General features: G+C 39.5%; 1 protein-coding gene across 1 annotated transcript; it reads right to left on the bottom strand.

Annotated features, from left to right (window-relative positions):
* Window positions 1-478: 478 nt before the first annotated feature.
* fgf7 (fibroblast growth factor 7) lies at window positions 479-11,171 on the bottom strand. Its single transcript, XM_085773056.1, has 3 exons — window positions 10,877-11,171; window positions 1,622-1,728; window positions 479-694 (listed from the first exon to the last, which is right to left on the bottom strand). The coding sequence occupies exons 1-3, from the start codon at window positions 11,169-11,171 to the stop codon at window positions 479-481; spliced, it is 618 nt and encodes a 205-aa protein (XP_085629182.1).
* Between the last annotated feature and the right edge of the window lie 4,567 nt (window positions 11,172-15,738).

The following is a 15,738-nucleotide window of genomic DNA, read 5'->3' on the forward strand; positions in this document are numbered from 1 at the left end:
GTGACCAAAACACTTTCTGTTACTTTCACAAAATAAAACACCCGTTGTCCTTTACATACAGAAAACCATGACGATAGAATTTGTGTTTTTACTTTGAAATAAGAAGCTAACCTACCCTCGATGTAGCTAGCTTGAACCAAAATAAAGCGTCTTTGCTTGAACCCTCCGTTTTGACCGATCTGGTCCCGTTAGCGGCATTTGACCGCTCAAGATGCCTTACCGGAGAGTTTTGTCAGCTCTGAGACGAAGATCGGCCCGCCGGTTTCCCTTTAGAGTTGCTGAAGAGTTTCTCTGATGACTTTAGGTTGGAGGCAGGCTAACACTACCCATACACTTCCAGTGTTTGAGCTAAGCTAATTAGCGACTTTAGGTGGAGGCAGGCTAACACTACCTATACACTTCCAGCGTTTGAGCTTAGCTAATTAAGCTAATTACGGGCGATACGTTGGCATATCCCTTTAGTTTACATGTTGTGTCGTCACTCCACCCTCCGCTCCTCCTCTCTGCACTTCATGGGGATGAAGTGCGCTGCGACGTGTTCCCGCCTCGTCTTCTTCCCTCGGATCGGTTTTCCCTTCTGAGACAGAGCGATGAACATCTCTTTGCCGTTCTTTGTCCACTTTGCAGACGAGTAGGCGTTGAAGTAGTTTTCTAGGAAAACCTCTTTGAAGTTGCAGTTTTCATTGTAGGTATCCTGTAGTGGAGACATGGAAGCATTGTTTTGATTGACTTTTACACTGTAAAAACTCAAAATCTTAGAGTATTTGTCTTATTTCTTGTCAAAATGTCTCATTTCTAGTCAAAACTAATCTCTTTCCACTTAAAATAAGACTCATCACCTAAAAATGTATTTGTTTTTAGATCATTTTCACTTGTTTCAAACTAATTTTCACTTGAAATAAGTAGGAATATCGGCCAGTGAAAGCAAGTTTTTGTGCTTGTAATAGCACAAACATTTGGCACAAATGGCACAAACATTTGCTTGAAAAAGGTCTAGTACCGAAACGTTGCAATAAATTCTGCAAGTTGGCCATGTGTGTGGGAACTCTTCTTTGTTTAATTTGGACTTAATTGTCACCGTTCAACGCACTACACAGGAAATAGATGTGCGAAGATTTTTGCTTTTTCTGCTTGTAATAAGAAAAAGATGACACTGGTGTGATTCAGTGGGAACAGTTGGAATCAAGTACACTGCAAAAACTCAAAACCTTTCCAAGAATATTTGTCTTATTTCTTGTCAAAATGTCTAATTTCTAGTCAAAACTAATCTCTTTTCGCTTAAAATAAGACTCATCACCTAAAAAAAAATTAACTTGTTTTTAGATCATTTTCACTTGTTTCAAACAAACTTTCACTTGAAATAAGAAAAACTTGCTCCACTATCAGATTTTTCTACTTATTTCAAGTGAAAATCTGCTTGAAAGAAGTAAAAAAGTGTCTAAAAAACAAGCTACTTTTTATGTGATGAGTCTTATTTTCAGTATAATGAGATTTGTTTCTACTAGAAATTACATTTTAACTAGAAATAAGACAAATATTCTTGGTAAGAGTTAGAGTTTTTGCAGTGTAATTGTTATATTTCTGTTAGATTATCAGTTAGCTGGAGTCAGAGAAGCGTTACCTTTCCCTGCAGAACTCCAGCCCGGGTCATGGAGATGTAGCGCTGACTCTTGATGCCCTTGATGGCGAGGACGCCGCCCTCGGACACGGTCCTTATCTCCAGGATACCTGTTGGACAGACGGACGGACGGACGTTTAGTGGTTTATTTGGGTGGGACAATGCACATTAATGGACATATAAAAACATGTAAATGTGCTGTAGATTGTAGCAGCTAGTGCTAGTTTCCATCCGGATTCCCAAAACATAAAAACAGTACACTGCAAAAACTCAAAATCTTACGGAGAATATTTGTCTTATTTCTAGTCAAAACAAATCTCATTATACTAAAAATAAGACTCATCACATTAAAAAGCAGCTTGTTTTTAGACACTTTTTACTTCTTTCAAGCAGATTTTCACTTGAAATAAGTAGAAAAATCTGATAGTGGAGCAAGTTTTTCTTTCTTATTACAAACACAAAAAACTTGCTTTCACTGGCAGATTTTTCTACTTATTTCAAGTGAAAATTTGTTTGAAACAAGTGAAAATGAAATTTTTAGGTGATGAGTCTTATTTTAAGTGGAAAGAGATTAGCTTTGACTAGAAATAAGACATTTTGACAAGAAATAAGACAAATATTCTTGGAAAGATTTTGAGTTTTTGCAGTGTACAGTGTCAGAACAACAACAACAACATAGTATTATAACAAACGTAATGCAGACAACAACACACAACTTTAACAAAATAAAACATTGACATTTTGACAACACTTCCATTGGTAGTGGGATGGTAGCAACCAAAAACGTAATAACAGCCAATAACGTAATAATTTTGGCCATTTTAAATGTAATAAAGCCAGTAATGTAATAATGTGCCAATAATGTAATAAAACATTTGAGCCAATAACGTAATAACCTTTTTGCCAACAATGTAATAAGTTATTACATTATTGGCTGGTAATAACTGGTGCCAATAATGTAATAATACATAAATATGACTGCAGTTCTTGGAAGTAAAAGGCTTTTTTACAGTTTTTGTGCAGTAATAGGTAAGTAGATAACATAGTCTGAGGCAGGAAGTTACAGTATAGATGACTAAAACATAAACTGGCTGCAGACACCATTCAATATGTGTTATGTTTTGGAGGTTGTTGATAGCCTACCATGCTTACTTGTTCCGTTTGCAAACATATCATTAAGCATGGTAGAAGTGAGAGAGAGAGAGAGAGGAAAGATAGTACATCTTGGATGAATAAATACGACGACTATGTCATCCACTATACCTTTTTTGATTAGCAAACTGCACAAAACTGCAAAAAAGCCTTTTATTTCCAAGAACTGCAGTCATATTTATGTATTATTACATTATCGGCACCAGTTATTACATTTTCAAAGGTTTTTTTAATAGGCAAGGCAAGGCAATTTTATCTGTATAGCCCGTTTTTACAAACAGTTTGTCTCAAAGGGCTTCACATCCCATCATAACAACATCCTCTGTCCTTAGACCCTCACATCCACTGAGGAGAAACTCCATGGAAAACCCTTTTAACAGGGAAAAATTGGAGAAATACAGGCCAATAACGCAATAACCAGCCAATAATGTAATAACTTGTTACAGTATTGGCAAAGTAGTTATTATGTTATTGGCTCAAAAATGTTATTACATTATTGGCACGTTATTACATTATTGGCTTAATTATATTTAAAATGGCCAAAATTATTACGTTATTGGCCGTTGTTACGTTTTTGGTTGCTACAGGGACCAAAAGAGTTTCTGAGAGATAAAGTGCAAAAGTGCAAAGGTGCCGAGTGACAAAGTGACAAGTGCTAAAGTGCAGCAGTGCATCATGGGTACCAAGTTGTGTTGCACGGTGCCCTGAAGTGCACATCGGTTAACACAGATAACAACACACTGTCTTCTTCATCCAGCTCTGCTCTGCAACGTCGGCTGCACTCAACATTAATCTCCATTAAGCGACAACAAGCTGGAAGTTCCTGTGGTTAATCAGTCTGCGGTCTCTCCGGCTTTGTTCAGGCCTTGTTAACTGGTCTGGGTGGCCGTTACACAAACCACAGCCGCTACACAAACCACAGCCGCTGCCACACAGACATGTGGGAGACAGATTAGACCTCGGTCCCCCGGGACGGAGGAAACTACCTCCTCACATGAGCTTTGCACGCTATGCTGAAGGCTTAAGGCCCGCTGCTCAAATCTGTTGGAGAGCGAAGACACTCGTGCTTCAACTGAACAGAACAGAACCAGTCAATGAACAGACCACAGACTGCATTTAATAACATTAATTACACTGCAAAAAAAAAAACACCTCAAAAGTCTTACCAAGAATATTTGTCTTATTTCTAGTCAAAACAAATCTAATTCTACTTAAGTACTTAAGTGAGTCTTATTTTAAGTGGGAAGAGTTTAGTTTTGACTAGAAATGAGACATTTTGACAAGAAATTAGACAAATATTCTTGGAAAGATTTTGAGTTTTTGCAGTGTACATCTTTAAAGGTGGAAGTTCAGATTACGATCTGTTTCTGCACCTCTGAATATAAAGATTTAAATAAATAAACCACGTGTCTTTGTGGCTCAATCGAATATTTCACCCTCTTTGAAAATGAAGGAGCTGTATTGCATGTGTATATGCTGTTCACTGCAAAAACTCAAAATCTTTCCAAGAATATTTGTCTTATTTCTTGTCAAAATGTCTCATTTCTAGTCAAAACTAATCTCTTTCCACTTAAAATAAGAAAAAAAAAATTAACTTGTTTTTAGATCATTTTCACTTGTTTCAAACAAATTTTCACTTGAAATAAGTAGAAAAATCTGCCAGTTTTTTGTGTTTGTAATAAGAAAGAAAAACTTGCTCCACGATCAGATTTTTCTACTTATTTCAAGTGAAAATCTGCTTGAAAGAAGTAAAAAGTGTCTAAAAACAAGCTGCTTTTTATGTGTTGAGTCTTATTTTAAGTAGAATGAGATTAGTTTTGACTAGAAATAAGACAAATATTCTTGGTAAGATTTAGAGTTTTTGCAGTGTTCATTCTTTCATATCACAGAGAGTCTTGATTTGACAGGCGGAGGACAAAGTCTATTAAAGCTCTTCAGACTGACACTGAACACGCTGCGTTTCAGCCAGATCACAACCAGATGGCCGCGAGCTCCCAGCATGCTCGGCTGCATCTGATATCTGATTTAATATCAGACTAAGAGCTGCTTCTCCGCTGTTTGATTGGATTCATCATCTGATTCAGAGTTTCACAACAACAGCAAACTAACTTCAGATGAATCCCGTTGTGGACTCAGTGTTTTATGTGAAGCCATTTTAACATTTAAAAGCCAGACTGGATGTGTTGCAGATATCTGTAATTCAGTTTTGCCTCTTGTCAAAAAGAACATTTCAGATCCACAACTCCGTTCTTCCTTCACTGTAACCATTCATGTGTATGGGGTTTGTCATTACAGATATCTACAGTTCAGTTGCAGATATCCACTATGTGAATTACAGATATCTGGAACTGAATTACCACTAGTACTAACTCCAGTTTGAGATATCTACAATTTGATTCTGACTAATTCCAGTTCTAGATATCTTTAATTCACCTCAATTAAAGATATCTACACGTCCCTGTTCAGATATCTGTAATTAAGTTTTGACTAGTCAAAATGATAGATAGATATCTGTAACTGGAATTAGTACTAGTGGTAATTCAGTTACAGATATCTGTAATTCACATAGTGGATATCTGCAACTGAATTGTAGATATCTGTAATGACAAACCCCATACACATGAATGGTTAAAGTGACGTCATCTGTCCTAGGAAGAACGTAGTTGTGGATCTGAAATGTTCTTTTTGACAAGAGGCAAAACTGAATTACAGATATCTGGAATAAAAAATCCAACTATTCAAAATGTAGTTAGGACCAGTCAGAAAGACGTTGTTGATATCTACAATGTTCATTCTGGAGAGTCAAACTTAGCTTTTAAGGGCTCTATTTTTGTGAACCAGGTGCAGGCGGAGGGGATCAGGCCTGCGCTTCGCCTTCGCTCCGCCAACGAGGAGTGTCCAGGAGCAGTTTGCAATTTTCCTGCGAAGCGCAGCGGGGCGCATCCCGCCTACTTCCCTCCCACCGGCGCAAATGGCATAGAGGGAGGAGAGAAGGCGTGGAGTGGGTTTGACACAGCCGAGTCAGATCTTCACCAATCAAATGAGCTCCTCTCCTCGCCTTTAAATCCGCCGCGGGCGAGGCGCAAGTTTGATTTCACCGTGGAAGAGGGAGGCAATTGACTTGGTGCGCACACGTCACCAAGACCTCACAGGCAGATTTCCACAGTTCCAGGCACATTTAAATGCAATTAATAATCACAATAACCCCTATTTATTGTAACTATCTGAATCAGCACATACACGTATATCTATATCGATTGTCCCGTCACACTGATGACAGATCAAAGGCTGTCGGCATGCGTAATGGAAACTCAGCCTGACTGAATGAACACAGATGAAACCAGGGAGGGACTGAGACAGCCGTGGATGTCCCAAGAGCAGGTGTTGACACTACACACTGTGCTGTTGAGATGATCCGCTATATTTATTTATTTACTTATTGATTTATTAGCGGGCGCGACCATAACAAATAAAACTGAAAACAAATAAACTATCATCTGTCACAGCAAGTGAGACGGGAGGAAACTGATGTTCTGGTCCGGTCCAAGCTGGCAGTGTCCGGTCGCGCGAACAGACCTCACGGGCTGATGATGCAAAAGTAGTCTGGGAGGGAGGAGGTTATGATGTTATCCAGGTTTGCTCTGACAGATTGAGAGCTGTTGCCCAGGAAAAAAAAACAAAACAAAAAACACACACACCCCTTTTCCATTAATAAAGACACTCATATTTAGTAACCTATATTTAAACACGTGTGCACAGATCACAACATAAACAAACAGCTGTGCGTAACGGAAGCATCACGGAGCGTCTCTCTTTTTCTTTTTTCTTTAGAATTGACCTGAGATGGAGATGTGAATATCTGCTCACTATGATGCCAGGCTGATTGTGGTTTGCTGTGAGAGATGATAGTTTATTTGTTTTCAGTTTTATTTGTTATGGTCACGCCCGCTAATAAATCAATAAGTAAATAAATAAATATAGCGGATCATCACAACGGCACAGTGTGTAGTGTCAACACCTGCTCTTGGGACATCCACGGCTGTCTCAGTCCCTCCCTGGTTTCATCTGTGTTAATTCAGTCAGGCTGAGTTTCCATTACGCTGCCGACAGCCTTTGATCTGTCATCAGTGTGACGGGACAATCTATATAGATATATGTGTGTGTGCTGATTCAGATAGTTACAATAAATAGGGGTTATTGTGATTATTATTATTATTATTATTATGATTATTATTAATTGCATTTAAATGTGCCTGGAACTGTGGAAATCTGCCTGTGGGGTCTTGGTGACGTGTCTGCACTGCAGCTGGACAGTCAAACCACCAGTCCGCTGGCTGCACTTCGCCTTGCGCTGACATTAGACCAGGTTGGAGCTGGCGAGCTTTCAGCCCACTCTCCGCGCGGTCTATCGGCAACAAATTGTCACTGCGCCACGGCGAATCTGTCGACACCTCCCCCTGCTGCGCGACCACTCCCATCTCGGCGCACAGCAGTCTGCCAATTTACCGAATCCGCTGCGCACGTTGTTGCACTGGAGGAAAATACCACTGCGCCGGCTGCGGCAGGGCTCGCCTCGCTGCGGCAGGGCTCGCCTCGCCGCGTCAGGGCTCGCCTCGCTGCGCCCCCATGAGTTGCGCCAGGAAAATAGAGCCCATATGTTAAAATGGTTTGCCATAGTGTTTACTTTCTGGGATGTTGAGATCAGTCTTCATGTGCTTCGTCCTAAATGACTGAATAATGATACGTTTTCATTTATATTCTAATGCAGTTTTTTTTTTTTTTTATCATATTTTATCTGCGGTGGAATGAGAAGTGGAGTCAGTTGTTTTCATGTCTTACTTTAAAGGGATAGTTCACTCAAAATTGAAATTTCACTCATTATCTACTCACCCTCATGTGGACTAAAGGCTGGGAGAAGTTTCAGAGTCCTCCGTTCACACCAAAAAACATCCAAATACCTCCATGCTGCTTGTATGTAATGTCCGTCTTGTATTGAAGCCCCAAAATGAGAAATTGCCCCGAAAAAAATTAAATAAGTCTATATTTCAAGCTTGTTTTGTAGCGGAAGCTTCTCTTCCCGGTTCGTCAAATTTGGACCATCTGTCCGGCCAACAGGAAGCAAACAAGCTTGAAATATAGACTTATTTCATTTTTTTCGGGACAGTTTCTCATTTCAGGGCTTCAATACCAGAGGGACATTACATACGAGCAGCATGGAGGTATCTGGATGTTTTTTGGTGTGTCTTTTTGTTACGAAGACAGTTGGTATCCATTTGCAACCGTTATATGGACATGCACTGCTACGCCGAGACCCCCTGTAACTCAGAGAAGGGACGGAGGACTCTGAAACTTCTCCCAGCCCTTAGTCCACATGAGGGGGAGGAGATCATGAGGGACATTTGAATTTTGGGTGAACTATCCCTTTAATCTGAGCGACATGCAGAGTCGCTGCTGTTGTTTATCAGCTCTTTACAGTGAGTTTTTATCGCCGTTATTCTCACACGTGGGTTGTATTCAGAGCGTTTGTTTGCATCTGGGTCTGTTCTGGTCTTAATATGTAAAGTGGTTTCATCGTGTTGTTTTTGTTTACAGACTCAGAACAAACTGAGACTGTTGCAACGTTTCTACACAACAGCTGTTTGTTTCTGAACATGTTGCCCAACATCAGCACTGACAGTCTGAGCAACGCTGCAGAATCAAAAGCTTCAGCCATGTAACAAATCCACGCTGGAGACATTTTCATAGCAGATTTTATATAAAAAAGATAATAAAATATAAAAACCCTTTGAAACACAATAAAGTTGAAAAATGAAAAACAAAGAGAAAAATGTGTGTGGTGGAGGAGATGAGCCCCTAACCTAACCCTAGCTCTGTGGATGTGGATGTCTCAGCCTTTGTTGTTGCTGCAGAGCCAAAAGTAATGCAGCTCCACATTTCTCATTTTGGTTTTTTCTTTTTTCTTTTTGTTTTGTATCTTTCTCTTCATGTGTTCGTCTCCTCAGGACGAAGTCGTCTCGCTCTCAGACTGAACGGGGGATTTTAGTGCGTGTATGTTTGCAGCGTGCGATCCTCAGCCTCCTATGGCTGTTTCCAGAGGTGGGGACTTGGACTCGAGTCCCGATTTTGATGACTTAAGACTTGCTTGATCAAATCAATAAAAGACTTGGACTCGCTTGGGACTTGATGCCAAAGACTTGAGACTCTACTTGGACTTGGGGACTTGGGGACTTTCTCCCACCTCTGGCTGTTTTACCTCTTCTGTCTTTCATCGCCAGTTGTTGCACAAGCATCTTTTCCATGAGGCATCTATCTCACATTCCAGACGCTCGGATCAGAGCGGAGGAAACGATGACGACTGCGAGCATCAGTGGTTTTACATGAATTTCCCTCTACAACAACTCTGTGTGGTAACGTTGTGTTATTATCTCATAGCGTGGTGAATGTGCAGCTCACAACTTGTCCACCAGAGCGTTGTGGAGTTGTTGGATTGTGTATTTGATGAGTTTGATGAGGGAAACCAAGAAATCCCATAATGAGCCTCCGTAGCGTAGCTCTGAGCAGCTCACGGCTCTGCTCCACCGTTCTAAAAACAGCTTGCACCGACAATTAAAGGTAACGAACCTACTGCTATGACTATAGGGATTATGGTGATGGGCCAATTTGACAAAACGTTGAACTATCCCTTTAACAAATGTTCCTTCCAGTTGGACTGAAAGGTGACGTCTCTCAACTAAATGTCACTTTTCAACCTTTTTTTCTCAATCTCTACCATGGCTGTGAGGTGTTTTGGGGAGTAAAGGAGCTCTCACTGCAAAAACTCAAAATCTTTCTATTTGTCTCATTTCTAGTCAAAATGTCTCATTTCTAGTCAAAACTAATCTCTTTCCACTTAAAATAAGACTCATCACCTAAAAATGAACTTGTTTTTAGATCATTTTCACTTGTTTCAAACTAATTTTCACTTGAAATAAGTAGAAAAATCTGCCAGTGAAAGCAGGTTTTTTGTGCTTGTAATAAGGAAGAAAAACTTGCTCCACTATCAGATTTTTCTACTTATTTCAAGTGAAAATCTGCTTGAAAGAAGTAAAAAGTGTCTAAAAACAAGCTACTTTATAATGTGATGGTTGTTATTTTTGATTAGTTTTGACTAGAAATGACATTTTGACTAGAAATAAGACAAATATTCTTGGTAACATTTAGAGTTTTTGCAGTGTAGTGGAGCCGGTGGTTTTCTTCATCACAGTCTGTGTTTAGTGTTTAGTGTTTAATGATGTTATGGTTGAAGAGGCCAAAGCTCCACCTGCTTCACTTTACCTCTGTCACGTTGGCTTCGCTAACAGAGACACGGTGTGATTATTACACCGAGGAGCGACTCTGTCTCTCTGACTCTGACCGGCCAAAACCACTGGGAACATTTCACAATCACATTTGGATTCACAAGTTGTTTCACATTATGTTTTTTTTTTTTTGGGGGGGGGGGGGGGGTTATCTTGCAATCGAGGAAGTTGAAGCGTTGTTGTTACACTGCAAAAACCTCAAAATCTTTCCAAGAATATTTGTCTCATTTCTAGTCAAAACAATCCCTTTCCACTTAAAATGCCTTAAAATAAAGCATGTTTTGTTTGTTTTTAGATCATTTTCACTTGTTTCAAACACATTTTCACTTGAAATAAGTAGAAAAATCTGCCAGTCGCTGAACAAAAAGACAAAAGGAAAAAGATGAGACTGGTTTGATTCAGTGGGAAAACAGTTGGAATCAACTTCACTGCAAAAACTCAAAATCTTTCCAAGAATATTTGTCTAATTTCTAGTCAAAACTAATCTCTTTCCACTTAAAATAAGACTCATCACCTAAAAATGAACTTGTTTTTAGATCATTTTCACTTGTTTCAAGCAGATTTTCACTTGAAATAAGAAAAACTTGCTCCACTATCAGATTTTTCTACTTATTTCAAGTGAAAATCTGCTTGAAAGAAGTAAAAAGTGTCTAAAAACAAGCTGCTTTTTAATGCAATGAGTCTTGTTTTAAGTGTAATGAGATTTATTTTGACTAGAAATGACATTTTGACTAGAAATAAGACCAGATATTATATTTTTTGTCCTTACTGTTGCAGTCGGTGGGGTCCTGCGTGCCGCTGATGTTCCCCCGGTCGTCGACGGTGAGGAACCACTGCGTGCGGCTGAACAGCTGTCGGACTCGGACGTCGCCCCCCTCCATGTAGTCGTAGCTGCGGCCGTGGCGCTCGTCGTTGTGCTTGGAGCAGTTCATGATGGCGGCCAGCTGCTCCGGCGTGCAGTCACCGTAGGCCACGCGGGCGCTGCCGAACAGGAAGACCGCGGCGTGCAGGTACAGGCCCGAGACCAGGTTCTGAAGGCTCCATGTCAGCATCCATTGGCGCATTATTATCATACAGTGCAGTGGGGCTCAGTGGACAACATACTGAAAGGTGAGACTCTCCGTCGGCCCGGCAACGACCCCTGACCCCGCCGTAACCTCCAGGACAAGAAGATTTGTCTTATTTCTTGTCAAAATGTCTAATTTCTACAACAACGCTAATCTCTTTCCACTTAAAATAAGACTCATCGCCTAAAAATGTACTTGTTTTTAAGATAATTTTCACTTGTTTCACACAAATTTTCACCTAAAATCAGTTTTTTGTGTTTGTAATAAGGAAGAAAACCTTGCTCCACTATCTAATTATATTCTCTACTTATTTCAAGTGAAAATCTGCTTGGATGGATGTTGTTATGATGCCATGTAATGAAGCCCTTTGAGACAAACTGTTTGCAAAAAACGGGCTATACTAATATACTATACTTGCCTTGAAAGAAGTAAAAAAAAAAAGTGTCTAAAAACAAGCTGCTTTTAATGTGATGAGTCTTATTTTAAGTAGAATGAGATTGTTTCGACTAGAAATAAGACAAATGTTCTTGGTGAGAGTTTGAGTTTTTGCAGTGTAGTGGGAGGAGTCGGACTCAGGCTGCAGAGAGGAGATGATGATGTCGTCCTTTAGTCCTCAGTGACGGCACGCAACCATGGCGACGGCGATGACGACTGCTGCTCTGTCTTCCTGAGATCATAGTCGGACAACGAGGGTCATAATCCAGATTTAGAGACGTTCACACACGATGTCGCTGAAGAAAACAGACAAAAGGAAACAGATGAGACTGGTTTGATTCAGTGGGAAAACAGTTGGAATCAACTACACTGCAAAAACTGTCCAAGAATATTTGTCTTATTTCTTATCAAAATGTCTCATTTCTAGTCAAAACTAATCTCTTTTTTCTAAGACTGATCACCTAAAAATGAACTTGTTTTTAGATCATTTTCACTTGTTTCAAACAAACTTTCACTTGAAATAAGAAAAACTTGCTCCACTATCAGATTTTTCTACTTATTTCAAGTGAAAATCTGCTTGAAAGAAGTAAAAAGTGTCTAAAAACAAGCTGCTTTTTATGTGATGAGTCTGATTTTTAGTAGAATGAGATTTGTTTTGACTAGAAATAAGACAAATATTCTTGGTAAGATATAAGAGTTTTTGCAGTGTAGGGGTGGGAATCTTTTACTATCTCACGATTCGATTAGATTCTGAGTTTTGGGGCTACGATTCAATTGAAAACGATGTGATTCCTAATGATTTGTGCTTCAGTCTGTCGGTGTGAAAGGATCCTCATGATCTACTCCAGTCTGCTTTCTAAGACAGAACGACTGAAGTGTCTTTTTCACATTTATTGAGTTTTAAAGTTTATCCATGCTGAGATGGAATTGTTGAAACTGTTGCATAAAAGCAATATCACATATTGCTTAAGTAACACAATTAAAAGTGCCTCAGTTAAACACGCTGCCTTTTAAATTCTAAGGAAATGGAGACCGACAGCCAGAAGATTTGTTTCATTTTTTATTTTTAAACTCGATTTTGGGACATTTTATATCGTCTGTAATCGTATTAAATGAGAATTGCGATTATGTGAATGGATGATCTTTTGGCCCTAGAATCAACACTGGGCCGTTCCCTCATCAACAACGAGACCTCGTGTTCAGTCTGGTCGACAGTCGTAGCTAAAGCAGTTGTTCTTCAGTTCCTCTCCTTGTTGAACGCTGTGGTTTAGTCTTTATAGAGAACAGTCGAAGTGACAGACATCCACATTGCTGCTTTTTGCATTTCTTGCATTTATATTTGTAGTTATTTAGCCTATTACTGTTTATTATTGCTATTTTACAGTTGTGTAAAACTGGAGCTACTTATTTATTTATACCCACTCGTTATAAATGCACTTTACTGCTGCTCACATCTTGAACATCTTGAATGTTTTACCATGTTTGTCCTGTGCTGTTTAAATGTGTGTGGGACCTTTAATGAAGTGACTTGACTTGATTCTTCTGCCCCGTTTTGTTTTGTTTAGTTTAGTTTAGTTTTGTCCCGACTGCATTAAAGCCTCTTGGTCCTGGCTCTCTGGACTTTAAAATCCACTTCTCTACTTCTGATTCAATGTGTGAACAGTCATTTTACATCTTTATATTTCTGTGGTCTGGCTGTTTGTTTCGTTGTATATCGTCTGTGTCTTTATATGCGGTTTAAACTTAGAACACGTAATAAATAAAGTGTTGGAATCGCTGTTGGGTTTACTACCAGATAAAAGAGTTGAAGAAAATTAATGATTTAGAGCACCGATAAATTTCTTAAACTGCTTCCAAACAACTTCTGGTTTTCTGGTGTTTCCTAGCAGTGTGTGTTGCACGACTTGTAGCAGTCAATCAGAGTCTCTGTGGTGAACGGTGACAGACACGAGTCTCCCTGACAAGAAGAAAACTCCTTGAACGCTTGAAATACTGCAGCTTGAAATACTGCAGCATGAAATACTGCAGCTTGAAATACTGCAGCAGCATGTGGAGCTGTTGGAGCGTTCACTGCAAAAACTCTACATCTTTCCAAGAATATTTGTCTCATTTCTAGTCAAAACTAATCTCTTTCCACTTAAAATAAGACTCATCACCTAAAAATGAACTTGTTTTTAGATCATTTTCACTTGTTTCAAACTAATTTTCACTTGAAATAAGTAGAAAAATCTGCCAGTGAAAGCAAGTTTTTTGTGCTTGTAATAAGAAAGAAAAACTTGCTCCACTATCAGATTTTTCTACTTATTTCAAGTGAAAATCTGCTTGAAAGAAGTAAAAAGTGTCTAAAAACAAGCTGCTTTTAATTTGATGAGTCTGATTTTATGTAGAATTAGATTTATTTCGACTAGAAATAAGACAAATATTCTTGGTAAGATTTTGAGTTTTTGCAGTGTTCACAACCTCTCTATCACTATACACACAAACAAACACACTGCTCAGAAGTAGTTTACAGTTCACAGTTAATGACTTACATGTGCTGTGAGGGATGACAGCAGTCGTCAGATCGGAGTTCTTCTCTTTCAGCAAGTTCAGTTTTAATCTGAAGTCTCTGCAGTTCTTCTGTAGCCGGAGAAGCTTCAGTCCTAAACCAAATCCAGTCAGAAGGAAGAAGCAGCAGCGGTGAAACTGAAGGAGAGCTGGAAGCTTCTGCTGCCGGTTCCCGTGGATGTGCTCCCACTCTGTGCATCTTCACTCTCTCTCTCCGTGCTGCTGCTCAGATAAAAGCCTCCTGCTGACCTCACTGCAGAGCAATTACACCCCACCAGTCAGCTGTCCCTTTCCCAGCTGCAGCTCGGCCTCTGGACATGAGAGGGAGCTGTCTGGAATGCTGCTGCTGCTGCTGCTGCTGCTGCTGCTGCAGCGGGAAGACTGGAAAACATATTTGCATGTAGACTCACTCTTGCAGAACGTATTACAACCTCTTGTCTTTTTCCAAAAAACGTGTTGCAGTTAAAAATCTCACAGTAACTGATGGTTAAAGGGGATAGTTCACCCAAAATTGAAATTCCCTAACTCATTATCGACTACTACTAAGGGCTGGGAGAAGTTTCAGAGTCCTCCGTGGCTTCTCTGAGTTACAGGGGGTCTCGGCGTAGCAGTGCATGTCCATATAACGGTTGCTAATGGATACCAACTGTCTTCGTAACAAAAAGACACACCAAAAAACATCCAGATACCTCCATACACTGCAAAAACTCAAATATCTTACCAAGAATATTTGTCTTATTTCTAGTCAAAATGTCATTTCTAGTCAAAACTAATCTCATTATACTTAAAACCAGAAACATCACATTAAAAAGCAGCTTGTTTTTAGACACTTTTTTACTTCTTTCAAGCAGATTTTCACTTGAAATAAGTAGAAAAATCTGATAGTGGAGCAAGTTTTTCTTTCTTATTACAAGCACAAAAAACCTGCTTTCACTGGCAGATTTTTCTACTTATTTCAAGTGAAAATTAGTTTGAAACAAGTGAAAGTGATCTACAAACATGTACATTTTCAGGTGACGAGTCTTATTTTGAGTGGAAAGAGATTAGTTTTGACTAGAAATGAGACATTTTGACAAGAAAAAGGAAAAATATTCTTGGAAAGATTTTGAGTTTTTGCAGTGTAGTGCTCGTATGTAATATCCCTCTTGTATTGAAGCCCTGAAATGCGAAATTGTCCCGAAAAAAAGGAAGCTTCTCGAAGCTCCTCTTCCCGGTTCGTCTGCAATTTGGACGAACCAGGAAGAGGAGCTTCGAGAAGCTTCTGCTACAAACAAGCTTGAAACATAGACTTATCTAATTTTTTTTGGAACAATTTCACATTTCGGGGCTTCAATACAAGAGGGACATTACATACAAGCAGCATGGAGGTATTTGGATGTTTTTTGGTGTCTTTTTGTTACGAAGACAGTTGGTATCCATTTGCAACCGTCATATGGACATGCACTGCTACGCCGAGACCCCCTGTAACTCAGAGAAGCCACGGAGGACTCTGAAACTTCAATTTTGGGTGAACTATCCCTTTAAGATATTTGCTCCAATGACTATGAGCTTTGAAGAATTCTTCCCTCTCATTTTAAATGTC

The sequence above is a fragment of the Trachurus japonicus genome, chromosome 3 (assembly GCF_045865225.1).
Source record: "Trachurus japonicus isolate A0001 chromosome 3, Traja_1.0".
NCBI lineage: Eukaryota > Metazoa > Chordata > Actinopteri > Carangiformes > Carangidae > Trachurus > Trachurus japonicus.

Excerpts from the sequence above, each read along its gene's own strand:
- fgf7 (XM_085773056.1), bottom strand. The coding sequence starts at position 11,171 with ATGCGCCAATGGATGCTGACATGGAGCCTTCAGAACCTGGTCTCGGGC. Across the intron at positions 1,729-10,876 it reads GGACCCCACCGACTGCAACA|GTATCCTGGAGATAAGGACC; the intron begins GTAAGGACAAAA and ends TCTGTCCAACAG. Across the intron at positions 695-1,621 it reads CTGGAGTTCTGCAGGGAAAG|GATACCTACAATGAAAACTG; the intron begins GTAACGCTTCTC and ends TCTCCACTACAG.